This window comes from Alternaria infectoria (genome assembly GCF_024043175.1).
Source record: "Alternaria infectoria strain BMP 0036 chromosome Unknown scaffold_5, whole genome shotgun sequence".
Classification (NCBI taxonomy): domain Eukaryota; kingdom Fungi; phylum Ascomycota; class Dothideomycetes; order Pleosporales; family Pleosporaceae; genus Alternaria; species Alternaria infectoria.
Genome location: NW_026250694.1, coordinates 376,207 through 394,572, shown reverse-complemented (window position 1 = coordinate 394,572; position 18,366 = coordinate 376,207). Strand labels below are relative to the sequence as shown.

The 18,366-nt window shown below is 53.2% G+C and overlaps 8 protein-coding genes across 8 annotated transcripts; 5 read left to right on the top strand and 3 right to left on the bottom strand.

Annotated features, from left to right (window-relative positions):
* Positions 1–23: 23 nt before the first annotated feature.
* Positions 24–988, bottom strand: J4E92_003813 (uncharacterized protein; the record flags this gene model as incomplete). Its single annotated transcript, XM_051495207.1, has 3 exons — positions 24–710; positions 757–902; positions 961–988. The coding sequence occupies 3 exons, from the start codon at positions 986–988 to the stop codon at positions 24–26; spliced, it is 861 nt and encodes a 286-aa protein (XP_051354226.1).
* Positions 989–2,553: 1,565 nt separating this feature from the next.
* On the top strand, positions 2,554–4,951 carry J4E92_003812 (uncharacterized protein; the record flags this gene model as incomplete). Its single annotated transcript, XM_051495206.1, has 3 exons — positions 2,554–2,677; positions 2,726–3,195; positions 3,245–4,951. The coding sequence occupies 3 exons, from the start codon at positions 2,554–2,556 to the stop codon at positions 4,949–4,951; spliced, it is 2,301 nt and encodes a 766-aa protein (XP_051354225.1).
* A 637-nt stretch (positions 4,952–5,588) lies between these two features.
* On the top strand, positions 5,589–7,417 carry J4E92_003811 (uncharacterized protein; the record flags this gene model as incomplete). The annotated part of the gene is made up of 2 exons (XM_051495205.1): positions 5,589–5,618; positions 5,669–7,417. The coding sequence occupies 2 exons, from the start codon at positions 5,589–5,591 to the stop codon at positions 7,415–7,417; spliced, it is 1,779 nt and encodes a 592-aa protein (XP_051354224.1).
* A 533-nt stretch (positions 7,418–7,950) lies between these two features.
* J4E92_003810 (uncharacterized protein) lies at positions 7,951–8,436 on the top strand (the record flags this gene model as incomplete). The annotated part of the gene is made up of 2 exons (XM_051495204.1): positions 7,951–8,034; positions 8,092–8,436. 2 exons carry the CDS (start codon positions 7,951–7,953, stop codon positions 8,434–8,436), a joined length of 429 nt encoding a protein of 142 aa, XP_051354223.1.
* A 1,761-nt stretch (positions 8,437–10,197) lies between these two features.
* On the top strand, positions 10,198–11,163 carry J4E92_003809 (uncharacterized protein; the record flags this gene model as incomplete). Its single annotated transcript, XM_051495203.1, has 1 exon — positions 10,198–11,163. One exon carries the CDS (start codon positions 10,198–10,200, stop codon positions 11,161–11,163), a length of 966 nt encoding a protein of 321 aa, XP_051354222.1.
* A 117-nt stretch (positions 11,164–11,280) lies between these two features.
* On the bottom strand, positions 11,281–12,273 carry J4E92_003808 (uncharacterized protein; the record flags this gene model as incomplete). Its single annotated transcript, XM_051495202.1, has 1 exon — positions 11,281–12,273. The coding sequence occupies one exon, from the start codon at positions 12,271–12,273 to the stop codon at positions 11,281–11,283; it is 993 nt and encodes a 330-aa protein (XP_051354221.1).
* A 434-nt stretch (positions 12,274–12,707) lies between these two features.
* J4E92_003807 (uncharacterized protein) lies at positions 12,708–14,465 on the top strand (the record flags this gene model as incomplete). The annotated part of the gene is made up of 4 exons (XM_051495201.1): positions 12,708–12,867; positions 12,919–13,074; positions 13,123–14,255; positions 14,319–14,465. 4 exons carry the CDS (start codon positions 12,708–12,710, stop codon positions 14,463–14,465), a joined length of 1,596 nt encoding a protein of 531 aa, XP_051354220.1.
* A 793-nt stretch (positions 14,466–15,258) lies between these two features.
* Positions 15,259–18,125, bottom strand: J4E92_003806 (uncharacterized protein; the record flags this gene model as incomplete). The annotated part of the gene is made up of 5 exons (XM_051495200.1): positions 15,259–15,871; positions 15,988–16,325; positions 16,900–17,597; positions 17,651–18,007; positions 18,089–18,125. 5 exons carry the CDS (start codon positions 18,123–18,125, stop codon positions 15,259–15,261), a joined length of 2,043 nt encoding a protein of 680 aa, XP_051354219.1.
* Positions 18,126–18,366: the final 241 nt, after the last annotated feature.

The following is an 18,366-nucleotide window of genomic DNA, read 5'->3' as shown; positions in this document are numbered from 1 at the left end:
CTGTGGTCATGATCCTATAATGTCTAAATGGCGTGTATCACTTCATCAGCCTTCGGTGCCCTATGTACTTCGCTCCATGGCCGTGAAGGTCGCATCTGCTGCACCTTTTGTGGTCTTTCTAAGCTCAGCGGTCCAGAGATCTCTTTCTCAAACTCTTGCGAAATCCTGCCCTCGTGGCTGAGAACAGAGTCTGCGCGTCCCATCTCGATGTCTTTAGCTACCGACGCCCTTCCGTGTGCATTCGGGTCGATCAGGATTGATGGCACACGCGGATCATACATCGTTGGGACGCGACTGCGTGAAGGAGGTGGAACAACAGCGTCGTATCCGTGGAAACCCATGCCGAGTGCCGATGCAGTGGGTTCGAATGAACAGCTCTCCTTCTCTCGGGCGCGACGGCACGCGTCGATCGTCGCGGTGATGAATGTGATCAAGAAGAGGAACCATCCCGCTCCGGCCGCGATGGTGTAACCACGGCTAAGATCGACCAGGATTGCGAACATCTCAAGGTTTGGGTTTGTCGCTGTGTCGAGACGTGTTTCGCTAAAGGTCTCGAGACTCATGTTGAAGCTGAGAGAAACACCGAGAGCGGCTCCCATGGCGCACATGCACAGGCATTCGATGGGGATGAGGATCGCTGAGGTTATGCGCCAGCGTCGGATGATGGCTGTCAGGACGATTACGATGCCTGCGAGTGAAGCAAATCCGGCCTATCTTGTCAGTAAGCGAGTATCGCTTGATAGCTAATTCACATACTGCTGCGACTGAAATCCAGATCTTGATGGCGCCTTTGTACACCGTAGCAAAGTATTCTTTCCAATACTCCGCCATTTGAGCCTCTGGCTGAACTGCGTCCATGATCCCGGTACCACGGCTCTTCATATCGCGAATGATGAACTGGGCTAATTGAAATCGTTAGTACCGTGTTTCCATGTTCTCGGTTGAGAGATCAATACTTACACCAAGCACCTAGTCCTAGCACTCCCATTGCCACGATCAGGGCCAGGACCCTTATTGACAGCAGTATCGATTTTCCATATCCCATTCTTGTACAAGAAGTTGATGGGGAAATACAAGATGAAATGAATGTAGAGTGTAAGCACAGTCCAGCTGGCAGCTGCTCGCAGAGCGCTAAGTAGAAAGTAAGTGGTGTCTAAACGAGTGAGTGGCAGGCACAAAAAGAAATTCTTTGCCAATGAACGGGTACAGCATCGCTATTGAGGCAAACGTCACATTGTCAAGAAAGTTCGGAGCCTCAGAAGCCGGGTTCCTTGATGTGATGCCTTGTGCAGCTTGAGTGGGGGTGGAAACATTCGTGGTGCAGGGTGGCTGGTTGTGCCTGAGCGTGCAGGCAGACCTGATTCAAGACCCGCGATGTCAACGCGCCACCATTTTTCCCACGCGGAGCTCTGGTTCCGACCCGTACCTGAGCATAAGGCAGAAGAATCTTCTGGAGCACTGGTCTCTCTCTGTACCCTTGCTTCTCGCCTCACAGCTCATTGTTCAAGCGTTCATGCTATCGCAACGCGGCAATTGGCCAGCAAACCCGAAGATTTCCCACGGAATGTTGTGATCCGCCGTAAGAGGAATGCGTCCACGCGCATTGACAGTTGTGACGTTCCGATAATGAGGAACGGCTGGGGTGATGCATGTTTCTCCACGTGTTGGCGGTCTTGAGACAGAACCTGAGGCACCAAGGCGTCGCCGTTGTCAGGCTGAAACGGGCGTCAGACCCGGGAACTGTAGCAACGCTATCAACGCTTTCCGGAAGGTTCCGTCATTATATAGCCAGGCTGTTCCATAAGTAACGACCGTGCCGCTACGATGCCGCCAACATTTGGCTGAGGTCGCAACCTTGGAATATCTGCACGGCCTACCTAGGTAAGCACGACGCGCTAATCGCTTCGGGGTTCGGGCGATTGTTATCCGGGGCTACTTCATGATCCGACTTCCGACAGCGAAAGCCCGGAAAACATGGATGACGAGTTCTCGGTGCTAATGTAAAAGCATCATGGCCAGGCCAAGCATTGCGATGCTTCGACCGTGAATTTGATTCATGCCTGCGGAATGATGAATACCTAGGTAGGTGAGTCTGTGTGAAAGCCGGCCCTGCAAACGTTTTCGTCTTATCGATCAAGGTCTTCTCCGTTACGAATGAAGACGGCTTTGAATTGCAGTACTACAGTGTGCAAGACCTTTGAGATGGAGATGTTGTGCTTTCATGGAATACAGAGCGGGGCGATGCGAAGAAGCATCTGGGTAATCGTCGGCGAAGCTAGCCTGTCGGCAATCGCCAGTCGTGCCGACCATCCTCCATCCAGCAGCCATCGACACTTGTATCCGCTCTCCCCTCTCCGCCAAGGCAAAATGCGGAGAACGGTTGGAGAGAACGGTAGCATTGCGGATGGCTCGTCACGAGGCCCATATGGTATTCCGGTGGAATCCCGAATGACGTGGGTAGATCGCGAGATGCATGCAAAGTTTTCGGAGGTATTTAGCTACCCGTGATGCCAGCGACTGCAATCATCGTGTTGCAGACGGAAGTTTCGCAAGATGAGATACTCCAGCGCAGTTGCGGTGAGCTTTGCTCTACTGCCAAATCTAGCGGTCTCACAAGGATACACCAACGAGTCCGAGGTTCCATTCTACGGACTTAGTCCGCCAGTGTATCCGACCCGTGAGTATTTTGGTCATGATCGAAGATCAAAGGACTAACAATAGACAGCTGTCGGTAATGGAACTACCTCGTCTTCTTGGGCATCCGCATATGCTCGAGCGAGAGACCTCGTGGCACAATTGACGCTGGAGGAGAAGTCGAATCTCACACATGGCGTCTCCGGTCCTTGCGTAGGCCAAACCGGAGCTGTACCTCGTCTTCAGATCCCAGAGCTATGTTTCGCGGATGCACCTGCCGGCGTGCGAGGACAAGAGTTTGTCTCGTCATTCCCTGCGGGCATTCATCTTGGAGCTACCTTCGATCGAGATCTCATGCTCAGATATGGCCATGCTCTCGGTAGAGAGTACAGAGGAAAAGGCATTCACGTTGCTCTCGGCCCATTCATCGGCCCTATTGGAAGGATCGCTCGCGGAGGTAGGAACTGGGAAGGTCTTGGTGCCGACCCGTATCTTGCTGGTATTGGCGGTGGTCTCATCACTAGAGGCACACAGAAAGAGGGCGTGATTGCTACACCAAAGGTAGGCGACATCGCAAATGCGATGAAAGCTAGGCTGATCGTATCAATAGCATTGGCTTGCGCAAGAACAAGAGTACAGGCGACGCCCTGGTGACGAAGGCGAGGCTGTCTCTTCGAATGTGGACGATCGCACACTGCACGAGCTCTATGCTTGGCCATTCATGGATGCCCTGCGTGAAGGAGCCGGTTCGCTGATGTGCTCATACCAGCGAATCAACAATTCATATGGATGCCAGAACAGCAAGCTTATGAACGGAATTTTGAAGGAAGAATTGGGTTTCGAGGGTTTCGTGGTATCTGACTGGGATGCCCAGCACGCCGGTGTAGCCTCAGCGAATGCTGGTCTAGATGTGGTGATGCCTGTTGCCAAATTCTGGGGCGAGAACCTTACCGATGCGGTGAACAACGGATCCGTTACTACAGAGAGGCTCGACGACATGAACACAAGACTACTCGCAGCCTGGTTCTATCTCAACCAAGACGAGGGTTTCCCTGAGAACGCCGTCTACCCATACAACGTCGAACACGAGATCGTCGACGTGCGCGAAGATCACGCATCTCTCATCCGAGAGATCGGAGCCGCGGGAACCGTGCTGGTCAAGAATGTCAACAACACTCTACCACTCCAACACCCCCGCTTCTTGAACATCTACGGCTACGATGCTGAAGTAAAGTCCCAGCCATGGAACAATCCATCTCGATTCGGTGGTGGCTATGAAGAGAATTTCGGCTGGAACACGCTCAACGGTACACTTATTACGGCAGGTGGATCGGGCTCCAGCACCCCACCTTATGTTATCAGCCCATTCAACGCCATTCAGAATCGCGTAATTTCGGATCGTGGAACTGTACGATGGGACTTCTTTGGTGTCAACCCGACCGTGTACGCAAATGCTGACGCGTGCCTCGTCTTCATCAACGCATACGCTTCGGAGAGCTTCGATCGCACTTCTCTTACAGATGAGTTCAGCGACCAGCTTGTCAACAACGTTGCAACCAACTGCTCAAACACGGTTGTTGTACTGCACTCCGCCGGCATCCGCACCGTTGACGCATGGATTGACCACCCCAACGTCACCGCCGTCCTTTTCGCGGGTGTTCCTGGCCAGGAAAGCGGTAATGCCATCGCCGACGTTCTGTACGGCGATGTGAGCCCATCCGGACGTTTGCCGTACACTGTCGCAAAGCAAGAGTCCGATTACGGCCACCTTCTCAATTCAACTCTCGACCCTTCCATCCCGGCATTCTTGCAGTCGGACTTCACCGAGGGCTTGTACATCGACTACCGCGCTTTCGACGCGCAAAACATCACACCGCAGTATGAATTCGGTTACGGGCTTTCATACACGACATTCGGCTATGCGAACATGACAGTTGAGCCTGTGGCGAATGCAAGTCTCGCTGCCTTCCCGTCCACATCTGTGCCGATTGTACAAGGAGGTCACCCTTGGCTATGGCAAGTCTTGTACCGCGCCACAGTCACTATTACCAACACCGGCAAGGTCGCTGGCCACGAAGTAGCGCAGCTATACTTGGGCGTACCGAATGCGCCGGCGAAGCAGCTCAGAGGTTTCGAACGCGTGGGCTTGTTGCAGCCTGGTGAAAGCCGAGAGGTTGAGTTCACGTTGGACCGACGCGATCTGAGTGTCTGGAACGTTACGGCTCAGGCTTGGGAGCTTCAGAGGGGCCGATATGCAGTTTGGGTTGGAGCAAGCAGCCGTGATATGAAGCAAGAGGGCGAGCTAGTAATCGAGTAGGCTAGGAGGATGATTCAATAATGTTTATACTTACGACCTTCATCATTGTAATTCTTTCTGTCTTTGCTGTCTTGCGGAGTGATTAACCTGTGATATCTTGGTACCCCCTTACTAAAATCCTCGATTTCAAGGCATATCTAGGGACATGTGTGCTTGCTTTGCGTGGTAGTCTAACCTCTGTTTACTCGTTGAACTATTGATCTATCAAACTCCGGCGAAAGTGTGTTTTGACAACTTCTGAAGCACGCCGATCGAAATGCGACTTGATGTGTCATGTTTCAAGCAATCGTTTGTGTGCGGCTACGATGCAAGCCATGTACTTAGTTTGTCAACATCAAGCTGGTCGAGGAGGACTCGCAGCATACCTCTGAGTGCTTTTGCCCCCACCTTCGAGAACCACGGTCTTCGTGCCTGTTCTGCGAAGGGGCAAGACTGCACAGACTAATATACGATGCAGTGAATGCAAAAAGCCCGCCCTTGCTGCTACAGGGCTTTCTTCTGCCTAGCACACCCTCCTTGTTCTATATTAGCCCCAGCTCTCTGCGCGCCCAGCCCTTCTCCAACGGATCGATCCACTCAACTCTAGAATCTTGAATCTTTCTAAAGAGTTTACATACCTAGTGTACCCAGAGCAATCATGGTCAAACTCATCGACTACCCGGTGTCGGTAAGTCTCATGAACTCATTGCTACCGTTGGCAATACTGATAATGACTAGGAGGACATCCAAAAGTCCTACACGTCCTTCGTAAAGACAGTTGAGCAGAGCTTCACCCCTGAACACTCCACCGAGGATCCGGATCCCGTTCTCCTTGAGGCATTCCAGAATCTTACTTTGACCGCCGAAGGCTATATCGAATACAGTAACGAACATGACTCCGCAGAAGACTGGAACGATCCTTCTACCACAGAGAACAATGTGTTCCTAGACATGATCAGTATATGCACGGTGTATCAGCAGAGAACATTGGCCGATGGCGAATTCTCCAAATTGGCAAGAGCTGGTATGCAATGCATGAAGCATGCCTACGACCCTCCGCCGCTGGACATGCTCTCCTATCCACCCCTGCCGGACTCATTATTGACTGTGTACCGTCACATGGGATACACTCCGATCGAAGATGCCGTCTTCTTCGATCTCGTTCTTTCATACGAGAACGCCTGTTTCTGGAATGCGTGGGGCAGCCGCGATGACCATTGCTGCAACAGAGCGAGAGATTCGGATGACTCGGATGAAGATTACTGGGATGACTGGGAATGCCCATGTCAGTGTATGTATTGCGTGGATGAGTCTGCGTACATACACGGACTTGAGGAATGGCGGACTTTCCCCACAGCCATCACCCACATGGACTGGTTCATGGACGGATTTAAAGAAGTTCGGGACTATATCTTTGACGATTTCCGCATGACTTGCAGCTCGTATTTGGAGTATACCAACGACTTCGACAACTGGAACGACCCGGAAATCGCCGCATTCCGCGAGTTTTCCGAGGTGGTCGAATACACAACGTACGTCTGTCCGGACTGGTTCCAGAAGTTCCTCAACTTACCTGGAGAGCTCCGCGAGTCCATCATGCACGAGTATGCCTTGATGGAGTGTGATGCTGGTCGCCTGAGCGAGCATCAGCACTACGACGAATTCAGCAATCCGTGCTGCAAGTGGGAGTATCCCAACGTGCTCATCGCTTGCGACAACCAGAATCCAAAGGTCTTTCCGGACGCTAGCACGGGCCGTTGCCCAAAGGGTTGGCTACCAAACCTCGCTTTCGTGAGCCACAAGATGCATGAGGAAGTTCTCGTCCTGATGCTGCAGAGGACCAAGCGATTCGATTTGAAGTACATGTTCCGAAACACTAACTTCAAGATCGCGACTTGGTTTACCAAGTTCATAAAGGCGATTCCTGGTGGCGGCGGCGAGAACGCGGTGAAGCACCTCAACTTCCCGCACATGCATTGGTTCAACCACCAACGCATCCCACCAGCCCTCACCAACGCCAGCTTTGAGTTAGCTGTCGCTTGCAAGAACCTTCGCAAGCTCGACATGACCTTTCATGTCGATAAGGTGACTTTCAGCAGTGCGGAGACCGACTGGGAACGCACGGCACTTCCTCTGGCTACAGTCATCGACCGATTCAAGCTGGAGACAATTCTCGGCTGTACCAAGTTGGATAAGGTGTATATCGATGGCATATACATGCGACCATCTCGAGGCGGCAAGGAGGCCGATCTAGATGTGCTAGAGGAAGTAAGCAAGTGGATGATGAAGAGCTTCCTCGTTCAGCGGAATCCGGTGCGCGGTATCCAAGTCGAGTTGGTCCGCCGATGGGGATGCTGGAGGGGACGTGTTCGCGGGACCCTGGTTGAGCTGGACGATAAAGATATGGCGGAAGTGAAGTCGCGCATTGAGATGAAGAGCGCATTATCAAAAGCCCTTGTTAAGGCTGGACCTGCTATAACTGTCTAGATAGACCCGTCCTGTATTATTGGTTAAAGAGAAACGTTCAGCATCCTGATATTTGTTGAACTTCTAAGTTTGGTGCTTACAGGTCATCGCCGGGCATCCTAAGTTGATTACCAAATAACCACCTGGGCATCATAAATTCGGTATGATGATGCCTTCCAACGTGAAAAGCAATTAGTCTTGAGCACCGACATGCGGTACACTCATTTGTAACGCGATAGTCCGGAAACAGAAACAAGGCAGAAGGTTAGCTGTTATTCGAAGCTTCGAAAGGCGCGCGTTGAGGAGCTCAAGCTCGAGCCATTCCACCAATCAGCGGTGACGTGATGGCCATGACAAAGGCGCTAGCGACGCGATCCCTGCAAATCTGGGGTAGCTTCGAGGCGGCCATACAAGGTGCAGCAAGAGTCTGGCGCTTGCTAGCAAGCCCATATACACCGCTTTGATACCCCTCTTCACTTCTTGCTGATCTACAACTCTTACAACTTTTACACCAGTCTTTGTAATACAACACCAACAACAACACTTCCATTAACATGTCTTGCCCCGTGATCGGTACCACAAACGATGTGCTTCCCCCAAACCACCCCTCTATCGACCTAGCGAAGGATGGCCAGGTTGTACGTACCAAATACTATACTCGATCTGGTTGCACATCACTAACATACAACCCATAGTGCCCAGTCGTAGGCGCAACCAGCGACCACCACCACAACCTCTCCGCACACCCTCCCGTCCCCACCCAAGGCACCGAGGCTACATCGTGCCCGGCGCTCAAGAAGAACGTAAAGACGACCAAGGCCCAAGAGATGGACGATGCTCTCTGCCCTATCGTAGGCACAGCTACAACCGTGCTTCCTCCCGACCACCCAGACATGCTCAAGGCGAACGCCGGCGACATCTGCCCAGTCACAAAGGCGACAGTTGGACACCACAAGGACAAGGTCGCTACACACCCGAGCGTAGAGGGTGCGGCAGATGGGGCTGTATGCCCTGTCACCGGCCAGAAACAGGCTGCATAGATATGGCGAAAGGAGGGATGGGGGCGGCGTTGGTAAATTATACCCGAATATAAATGATTGGATAGTGATTCTACGCTGAATCAGCTTCCGCCCCATTTTGCGGAACAATCTTGGCTCTCCATTCAAATCTCCTGACAGCGTAGCTGTGTTGTCAGATTTCGGGCGCTTAGCATGCAGTCTCACGCTGAGTATTTGGGGGCCGTAATGACCCCCACAGCTATATGCTTCTTGTTACCCTCGTACTCCCTTTTCTTTGCTCCCTGTATCTCTTCATCATGCATCACCATACTCTCTTTCTCGCATTTTTCCTACTCCGCTTCGCATCACCACAGAACATATGCTACTTCCCCAACGGCGACACACAGCCCCATGACGTCCCATGCGACCCCGACGCAGAAGTGACAGGATGTTGCTGGTCGCGCGCAGCCTGTCTCACAAACGGCCTTTGCATTATGGGTGGTGCAGAGAGCGATAGCGGCCAGGAGTACGCACGCGGCACCTGTACGGATAGGAGCTGGTCTAGCCCACTCTGCCCACAGAACTGTCAGCTCAATCAAGATACGCCGAATAATTCTAGCGCCTATGACTTTCGCGCTGATGGCGTCAAGGTGTGGCAGTGTGGCTCGCAGGGATACGGGAGGGAGGCAGAGTACTGCTGTGAATCTGAGGCAGAGGGGCAGAGGTGCTGTCAAACGGATACGGCGGTGTTTACCTTGACGAGTGCTACTGTAGGCCCGTATACAGGGGTTGAGAGTAGTTCGTCGCTGTCACTGAGTTCATCCGCTATTTCGAGTGCGAGTACCACGCCTTTGCCAACTCCATCGCGCACTGGTACTGGGTCCGTAACTCAAGCCTCTCCGAGCCCGCCAGCCGACAATTCGGGCCAAAGCGACAGCAAAGCAATTTCCATCGGCGCCGGAGTCGGTGGAGCTCTAGGAGGATGCCTTCTGACCGCCCTGTTGATACTCTTCATCAGGCGCCACAAACGCAAACGAGTGGCTCCCCGTTTAGACGAGCCTCCAGTCGCTGTGGCAGAGTTTAACGATAAAGCCGAACTATCGACTGAGGAGTCATATGCAGAACTGTCGAGTCAGAGCCAGATCAAGGCGGTCTGGGAGCTGCCCGGAGATGAACGTCTACCGGGCTACAACATGAACAGTCGATAAGTTAGAGTGGAATGGGAGAACCGGGTGCCTACGCCGTTGGCTCGCGGGGGTGAAAGTTGGATCTTTCACTACATGAAAAGAGCAATGTCGATCAGCTTGTCTAGGACGAGTTGAATGGAATTCAAGACTATAATGTAGTAGAGTCTCACATGAGGGAGCTCGCTTGGTAGATAATAACGTATAGAGATAGATGGTCAGCTGGTAGATCGAAGCCCCTCGGCATCTAATACAGCATTTAACTTTTTCTAGCTCGTATTTTGATCGAGGGTCGGCACCTGTAGTCCTCTTTACAAGACGCTCCTTACTGCCACAAAATGCTTGTGAACCCTTCGTTTGTGAACCCTTCATCTGCGAACCCTTCGTTTGTTAAAACCTTCAGGTTTGAGGCGAGAAGCTGTTTGTTATTGCCACACGCGCCTCAAGCTTTGAGCACAGTTAACTCCCGCTCACCCATCAGTTGAGCAATCTCCAAGATGACAAATTACTCCCTTCTCTCCCTCTACCTTCAACTTTCCTTTCAACAGATTCGGCAACTCTAGTTGAACAAGCAATGGAGTTCAATTTCAGAGTCGCTCTCGCAGTCGTCGTCGCGGTGATGGTAGGACGACTTTTCTACCTCATCTATTTGCTGGCAGCCGCTAATCGCGCTGCGAAGTGTTTCGGTTTCGGTTTCGCCTTTGCGTCTAGTCCTCATGGGACAAGCAATCACAAGATACCCAGGAAGCCAAAGTACATCTTCCATGTACCCCGACACAGCGAGCGCAAAGTGCGCCATCAATCTCGACCCCGCAAGCCTCAAGTGCTGCCATCGCGCTCTGACATTGTTATCAAGGCCGAGGAATGCGAAGAGTACGTGCCAGACTACTTCCCACGCTTTCTCCAGCTTCCGCTCGAGATACGTGAGAAGGTCTATCGTTACGCAATGGACGGCCTCTCAACACGATACTTTGTCCAGGCGTACAAGGACATCTCGCCCCTGACCGTAGCGCCAGCTACACTCGCAAATATATGTTTTGCCAGCAAGGAATTACACAATGAGGGACTCGCTGTCTGGATCCGCCGCACACGCTTCACGGTCTTAAAAAGCAGCATAACGCATGTGGTTCCTCTGATGAATTTTCTCTCCGCTGTCGACGGCTTCAAACACGTGCGCATGCTCTGTTATGGCGATCTCCTCGCCTACGGCCTGAAACACCAGAGGGTGTACATAACCACGGGTGAAGATCTAGCTGCCAAGTGCACTGGACTCCGCAGTCTAATCTTCGAGTTGGACTATTTCTGGCTAACGGATTTTGCGCGTGCGCCAGCGCCGGTGAAGCTAGCTCCAAAGAAGGACGTAAAGAAGCGGTTGAGGCTTGAGCCAGTCTACCAGCTAACCAGTCTGAGGAAGCTGAAGATCGAGGTGGTTGTGCCCTGGTCCCGAGGAAAACGCTTTGAACAGCAGGGTGGATTGACGCGTTTGACAGAGATAGTCACCGAAGGCTTTGAAGCGGCAGGGAGAGGTGGGGCTGTAGAAGTGCAGCTTGAGATGGTAGCCAGGAGGCTGTTGGTTGGAACGTAGTGCTTGGGATAAACAGCTACTTGACTTCGTAGCGATAGATGAATATTCATGTATAATACTACAGTACTGAGACAGCGACAGAGCCTGTGCCGACAATCATAGGGGTATAGCCGACGACTAGGGAGAACGAGCGCGATATGGTAATGGTGAGTGCGATGGTTTTCGCCGTGAGGGCCCTGCATCGTCGCCGTCGGAACCTGAGCGTCTTCGCTCGCGCTTTCGATGTCGGTCGCGTCTGTCTCTGGAATCCTCGCTCCGGTCTCGAGTCCGTTCTGACCGGTGGCGACGATGTCTGTCCTCCGAGTCATCTCGTGGTTTTGACTTCCGATGTCTATGTTCGTCGCGTGGGCTCCTGTCGCGGCTCTTACTCCTCCGACGCGAGTGCTTGTCACGCCCATTGTCCTCTCCCGCTTCCTTGATCCTTCTTCTGTCCTTGCTCCTATCTCGGTCTCTCGACCTGTCTCTTCGACTATGCCTATCCTTGCGCTTTGCCCGCTCCTTTTCTTTGCGCTTCTGCTTCTTCAGCTTCTTGAGGGCATCGTCGACTTTCTCTTGTTGACGCTTGATCATGGAATCGCGCATCGGATCGTCCTCGTCGAGCTTCTCCATAAGCCGCCCTAGTTCGATCTCCTCTGGTAGTAGTGGTCGGTCGTCGTCCGAGTCGCTTTCGCTTTCCGTCTTTCTCCGCTTCCTTCTGCCGCCATCGGACTCATTGCCCGCGTCGAGGTCGACGTCCCCCATGGTATTGTCCCTCATATCTTCGTCGTCCTTAGGCTTGTACCGCGCATGGTCGACCCTGATGACTCGGTCCATAATGGTTGCTCCACCTAGGTTGTCCACAGCCAGGTCGCAGCTCCTCTGGTCTTCGTACTTGATCCAGGCAAAGCCTCGTGACTTTCCCGTCTCCTTGTCGCGCGCAAGCTTGACCCATACCGGCTCGCCATACTGGGAGAATATCGTGATGATGTCACCCTCCGATAGTTCGAAGGGTAGGCCGCCGATGTTAATGAAGGCTGTGTCGCGGTAGTCGGTATGCCATGAACCTTCTGGGTTAATGCCCGCTTCGAGCTCGCGCTTGTTGAGCTGCTGGATCGCGCGCACCGAGTTCATCGTGGGCGTGGTGTGTACGTGGTGGTGAGGTGAGAGAAGTGAGGAAGGCGCGTTTGGCGGGTGGGTTGGGCGTCGCTTCCTGATCCACTAGCGCTGTGATGGCTGTTCAGACATGGATCGTGGGTCTTCGAATCCCTCTTGTATGTCGCTGCGACTCGGAAAAATGTTGGCGCAGTATTCTAGACGTCGTGTCGGAGGGCAGGCAAGTCCGCTGGAACTTTTGAAGCTCGGGCTTGGCCAGCAGCCGCATCCCTGCAGAAAAGGTACCAGCGAACATGCGGCCAAACAAGCACACCGCAACCCCACTAGACATTCACTCCGTGCCGCCTTAGCCTGTCCGCATCCGTCGCATCCTTTGTGTACATCATCTTCACAGCATCGCTCAGCCAGGAAGGTAACATTTCGCCAGCGACCAGCTCCGCAGCACCTCCGCAATGGCGAGCGCGCGTCGGACCTCCAACTTCCCCACACGCGTTCCGGGGAGCCACGACCGGCCGGGCAGCAGAGATACGGACAAAGAGGAAATATGGAAGCCCATGCTCGACAACATCTCGAGTGGAAAGCGACTGCCGGAAAAGAGTCTACTCGTCCTGGGTGAGGGCCACGACACGCAGAATAGGGGATCCAGCTAATACTCGATCCCAGGCGGAACACCAGAGACGCAGCGAGAGTTTCTTGAATCAGTATCCACAGACTCTGCAAACAATAGGCGACCGCCAGATCGGGGCAGGAAGCCGCCCATCGCCAATCAATTCGCCCTGGGCTACACGTACCAAGATGTACTGGACACGGATCACGAGGGTGTGTAGTGGCACTGGTTATAACAACATACATCGCTAACAAAGCTAGATACTCTTGCGCGCCTCTCGCTCTACCTCCTCGCCAATCCATCGCCGTCGTTCACGCCCTTGATCAAGCCGTACCTCAACCCACGAACCCTCCCGCACATGCTTATCGTCATACTCCTGGACTGGAACCACCCATGGCTGTGGATACGACAACTGCGCGACTGGATCAGAGTACTGCGATCGCTTATCGTCTCGCTCGATGACAACTCCAAGGTAGTTCTGGAGGAGAACATCCAAACCCTACAAGACAAGGGTCGCAACCTCCCATCCGAAGGTAGCAGCATGGAGAACGTGAAGATACCACTTGGCCCGGGAGAATGGGATGAGCCGCTCGGCATACCGCTATGTGTGGTATGCCAGAACGCAGACAAGATCGAGACCCTTGAGAAGGAGCGGGGCTGGAAAGAGGAGGAATTTGACTTCATACTCCAGTACATGCGCACCATTCTTCTCAAGCACGGCTCAAGCTTGGTATACACAATGCCCACGGCGCCGGGATCTTTGCGAACGCTCATTCACTCCACACTCGGCATCAAGTCCCTGCTGAAACAAGAGCAACTTAGGCACAATGTGACGGATCGCGATCGCGTACTGGTTCCACCCAACTGGGACTCATGGGCGAAAATTCGTATATTACGAGAAGGCTTCGATGTGGAGGGCATCAGCGAGAAATGGAGTGTTGACATCGACATTCCCCAGCACATGCGGCCGACCAACGGCCAAGTACCTGCACCCGTCGACGGAGAAGCTCAACCGAACGGCGAAGAGACACAGGTCGCGCCAGCGGAAGAGGAAGAGGAGGGCCCGTCGGCGACCTCAATCTACGAAGAGACGATTCGCAACCCCGAGTCAGACTACGCACTTTCCAGCTTGTCGAAACAAGCCAACGGGCTCGAAGTATCAAGCAAAGATCCACAGGCCTTCCTCGCCGATCAAGTCAACGTTCTTGAGAATCTGCGGCGGGAGGATGAGAACGAAGCTGCCATGAAGGCTGCGCGCAAAGAGCAAGATCCGTCAATCTCTAGGACTTATACCGACGACGCATCGGGAGTAGTTGAAGAGCATATTGGACCTGTACAATTCAACATGGGTGGAATTCAAGTCAACGCCGATGAAATGGTAAAGAGGCTACAGGTACGTCAAGCACAAGTCCATCTCTCCCGAGGAGATCATGAACATATACTAACCTCACCGCAGGACCGTCAAGCCAACCGATCAGACGAGCCTGAGACACCACCTCCGAAAACACAGGATACCAACATCAACGACAACGAGAAGCTGAGATCCTTCTTCTCCAGTTTGGTCAACAAGGCGCCCTCGGGCAGTCCAAGGGGCGGTTCGTAGTCTGGGTCTTGTTTCTTTACAGGCATTTTCCACTTTCTCAGGCATATGCATTCCGTACAACTTTATTCGACGCTCGCGATAGCAAAGGCTTTTTTACAGGTTCACGGTCGTCATTAGCATGGCTTTATACCCACAGTGTATTTCCGTACCCAATACAAGCTTTCACATTATAGATTGCCATTCCTAGACCACGTATCCTAAGTTCTGTTACTGTATGTGCTACTGATATCTTGATAATCTACGTGGTCCTTGTACACCGTATTCCAGTCGAATTTTCACACGTTTTCATGGCGTGAGACGCGCATCGTGTTCTTGAAGTATGAAATCCACAGTCATGCCAGCACACTCATCATCGATACATTCACCTCATCCGCCATCCTTTCTATTCCCTTTATCTAAACCATTCTCCTAGGCAAAGATTTTGAACCTCCTGACAAACATAACATTCAACTACTAACCACACACCAACCCACGCTCGCACCATCTCCTGTCATGACAGGCCGAGGCGTCCGTTGGGCCGAATACCGACGCCCAGATCGCATCACAGCAGATAACCTCGCTCAAGTGCTTCACGGGCACTTCAACTGGGGACATTGGAGGCATATGGGCAATCCACCGGGTATGCAGGTGTATTGGAATGAGAGAAGAGGGCAGTGGGGAAATGCTACTGGTCGGTATCGCTGAATTGCGAGATGCTCGGGGGTGCGTGTGTGTATGAGGAGACATGTAGGTTGATATGCTCATAGTGTATCATATTCACATGAAATTAATCATGCACAACCCCAACACCCACCTACCTCTCCAACAACCACCTCACCCCCTCCAACGTGTCCTTGCTAAACTCCCTACTCTCCTCCAACTCCGGATAATTCGTCCAAAACATATGTCCGAACCCCTTGTACAGGTCAAACCGCGTCAACACCCCACTCTCCCTCAGTTTCCTGTCATAAAGCACCGCCTCATCCCTCAACGGATCCAGCCCGCTAACCTGGAAGAACGCTTTTGCAACCCCCTTATGCCCATCTGGATGGTTGAACGGGTCCCAAAGCGGGGACTTTTCCTGGGGTTCGTAGATAGATTCGATGAATCCTGGTGCCATGTCTTTGAGGACAGGGTCGGAAGTATTGTCTGAACGGGATTGGTAGAGGGGAAGTAGGTGGGTAGGAACGTTTGTGTGAGGGAGGAGGGCGGGGACGCAGAGGTATTGGCCTGTAATGGGCGGGTTTAAAGCTGTGTCTCGGGCGAGAAGGGCAAGGACGGCGGCGATATTGCCGCCGGCTGAGGCGCCACCTACGAGGAGGCCGCGGGTGGGTGTTGCGTTGAGTACGTCGCTGTTTTTGATAGCCCAGAGGAGGGCGTCGTGGCAGTCGTGGATGCCGATTGGGAATTTGTGCTCGGGTGCTAGACTGTGGTGGTACGTGAGTAAATGTGTCTTGGGAAAGGAAGTTGAAGTATACGAAGACGCAACGATAACGTAAAGAATCAAAGAAAACCTGGGATACAAACGACGGGATCGTCTTACCGATACTCAACATTAACACAAACAGCACCCAACTCCCTCGTAAACATCCGACAATTCATATCTTCATCCGTTAAATCACCCATACTCCAGCCTCCTTCGTGGTACATCATGATCAGCGGGCTGCCATCCTCCGGCGGACCAGCAACAGGCTGGTACACTTTGACGCGGATGGAAGCTCCATCTCGGGTGGGCACATCGTGGAGGCTTTCTGTCACGTGCTCTGGGATGGGACCGGGGATGGGGTAGAGATGGCGGAGCTGCGAGAGGTGGGCTGCGCGGGAGGCGCGGTGGGCGAAGAAGTCTGGGCCTGTTGTTTGGAATGGGCGTGCTGTGAAGGCCTGTGGTTGGTGTGTGAGTTGAGAATTGGTTGTTCAGGAGTAGGTGGGACGGTGGAGGAGAAGGCGATGATGTGTTATCGCAAGTGTCTCATGAAACTACTGTACCTTTCTGTATATTTCGGATACCTCACCCGACTCAAGGACTTCTTCTCGTGTTAGATGGGCCATGTTTCGTACGACGATTTGGAAGATATGGAGATGGCAAAGTAACTAGGATATCGAGATGGGTTACAGGCGGCTTTATAATATACGCTTGCCATCCTACGACGTTGATGCATACCACGTGTACGTTTACGTCATTCCTTAACAGTTTACTCCTATCTCAACTCACATCCCTGAGAGCGATGCTTGTCTTAAGACCATCCGTAGCCAGAGTCAGCTTACTTCAATTGAGTATGCGCTGGTGATATCGCTCAATTATATGAAAGGTATACTGCAAGATTATGTAACACATCAAAAGAAATATGAACAGCTGAGTACTACAACCCCAACACAAATCACCGAAGATTGTGTGCAAACTGCGGACAGTACCACACATTTCCACCAATCAACCCCCCTCCTACTCCTTATCAACAAGAACAGTGCTATCCTCGACCCTCTTCTCCTCACCCGCCAAACTAGGCTGAACAACCTGCCTGCCCTTCCACCCCGCCATAAGCTTACCCAGCCTCTTCCTCAGCCCATACTGCATCCAGTACGGCCAAGTCCTTATCGCCGGAATGAACAGCCCGCTAGTCTCCGGTAGCACAACATGCTGACTCTTGCCACTCAACACCGCCTTGACAATGCTCTCCGCGACGGTCTCCGGGTACAGAACGCCCTTTGAATCGAAGCCCTCGAACAGCGCCGTGCGGGTGTAACTCTGGGCCATGAGCACAGTCCTTATCTTGGGTGCGTTGTAGCGGGCGGTGAGTTCGGCGGCGAGGCCTTCGTGGAAGGAGAGGGCGGCGGCTTTGGAGGACGCGTAGTCGACCATGGAGGGCGCGGAGAGGTAGCCGGCTACGGAGGCGACGGTCACGATCATGCCGTGGTTGGCGGCGATCATGGCGGGCAGGAACTGCTGGGTTAGGTAGTAGTGGCTGAAGGCGTTGACCTTGAAGGTCAGGTTGATGTCCTTCTCTGTCGACTCGAGGATGGTCTTGCCGCGTGCGACTCCGGCGTTGTTGATCAGGACCGTGGGGTTACCGAGTGTGGAGCGGATGGATGAGGCGGCGGAGGCGATGGCCTCGGGGTCGGTAAGATCGCATTTGAAGAAGCGGACGGATGATGGGGCTGGTGAGTGTCAGTATATCTTGCAAGCAATTGACGCTCAATTGCAGACATACCCTCATACGTCAAGTCCTGAACATCCAGGACGGCGACCTTGATACCCTTCTCGGCGAGCAACTGCACCACGATCTTGCCAATGCCATCGCTGCCTCCGGTTACAACGACGACCTCGCGACTCCAGACGTAGGCGTCGCCGCTCCAGTTGTTGGTCACGCCGCTGTTGAGCCAGGCGTTGACGGTGCTCAGCGCACCCAAGCCCAGCAGCGTCTTCAAGCCCTTGAATGCTGTGGCATGGTCTTCGGCAAGGGCGTTGCCTTGGTGCGTGTAGCGCGCAAGGAGGATGAGGGGCAGCGTGAGGGCAGGATTGAAGGCCGTGTACCTAATGAGGCGGCTTATGGTATCGCCAGTCACGCCTGTTCACGTGGTTAGAAGAGCGTTCTACGCGATACTATTGCCATTGTGATGGTTGGGGGCGGCAATGGCTCGGTGCTTACCTTCGCGCGCAAGGGTCCAGTCGCTTCGAATCGGCATCGCGACGGTGTCCTGGGTGGTTGGATGTCGGAAAGAGTGGTCGGAGTAGCGCGTGGAAAGCCGCAACTAGCAGCAACGGATAGCGTTTACATTTCGCGCGTCGCGACTCTTTAAACGGACCGGCTGTGGTACTCCTTCGTCGTGCAGCTGTGCCACGCCCACCAGGGAGAGAGCGGGGTCGCCCCAAAACGAGGCTGGCGCAATCCTGATAGAGCCCACAACCGAGGATCTGGCGCTGTCT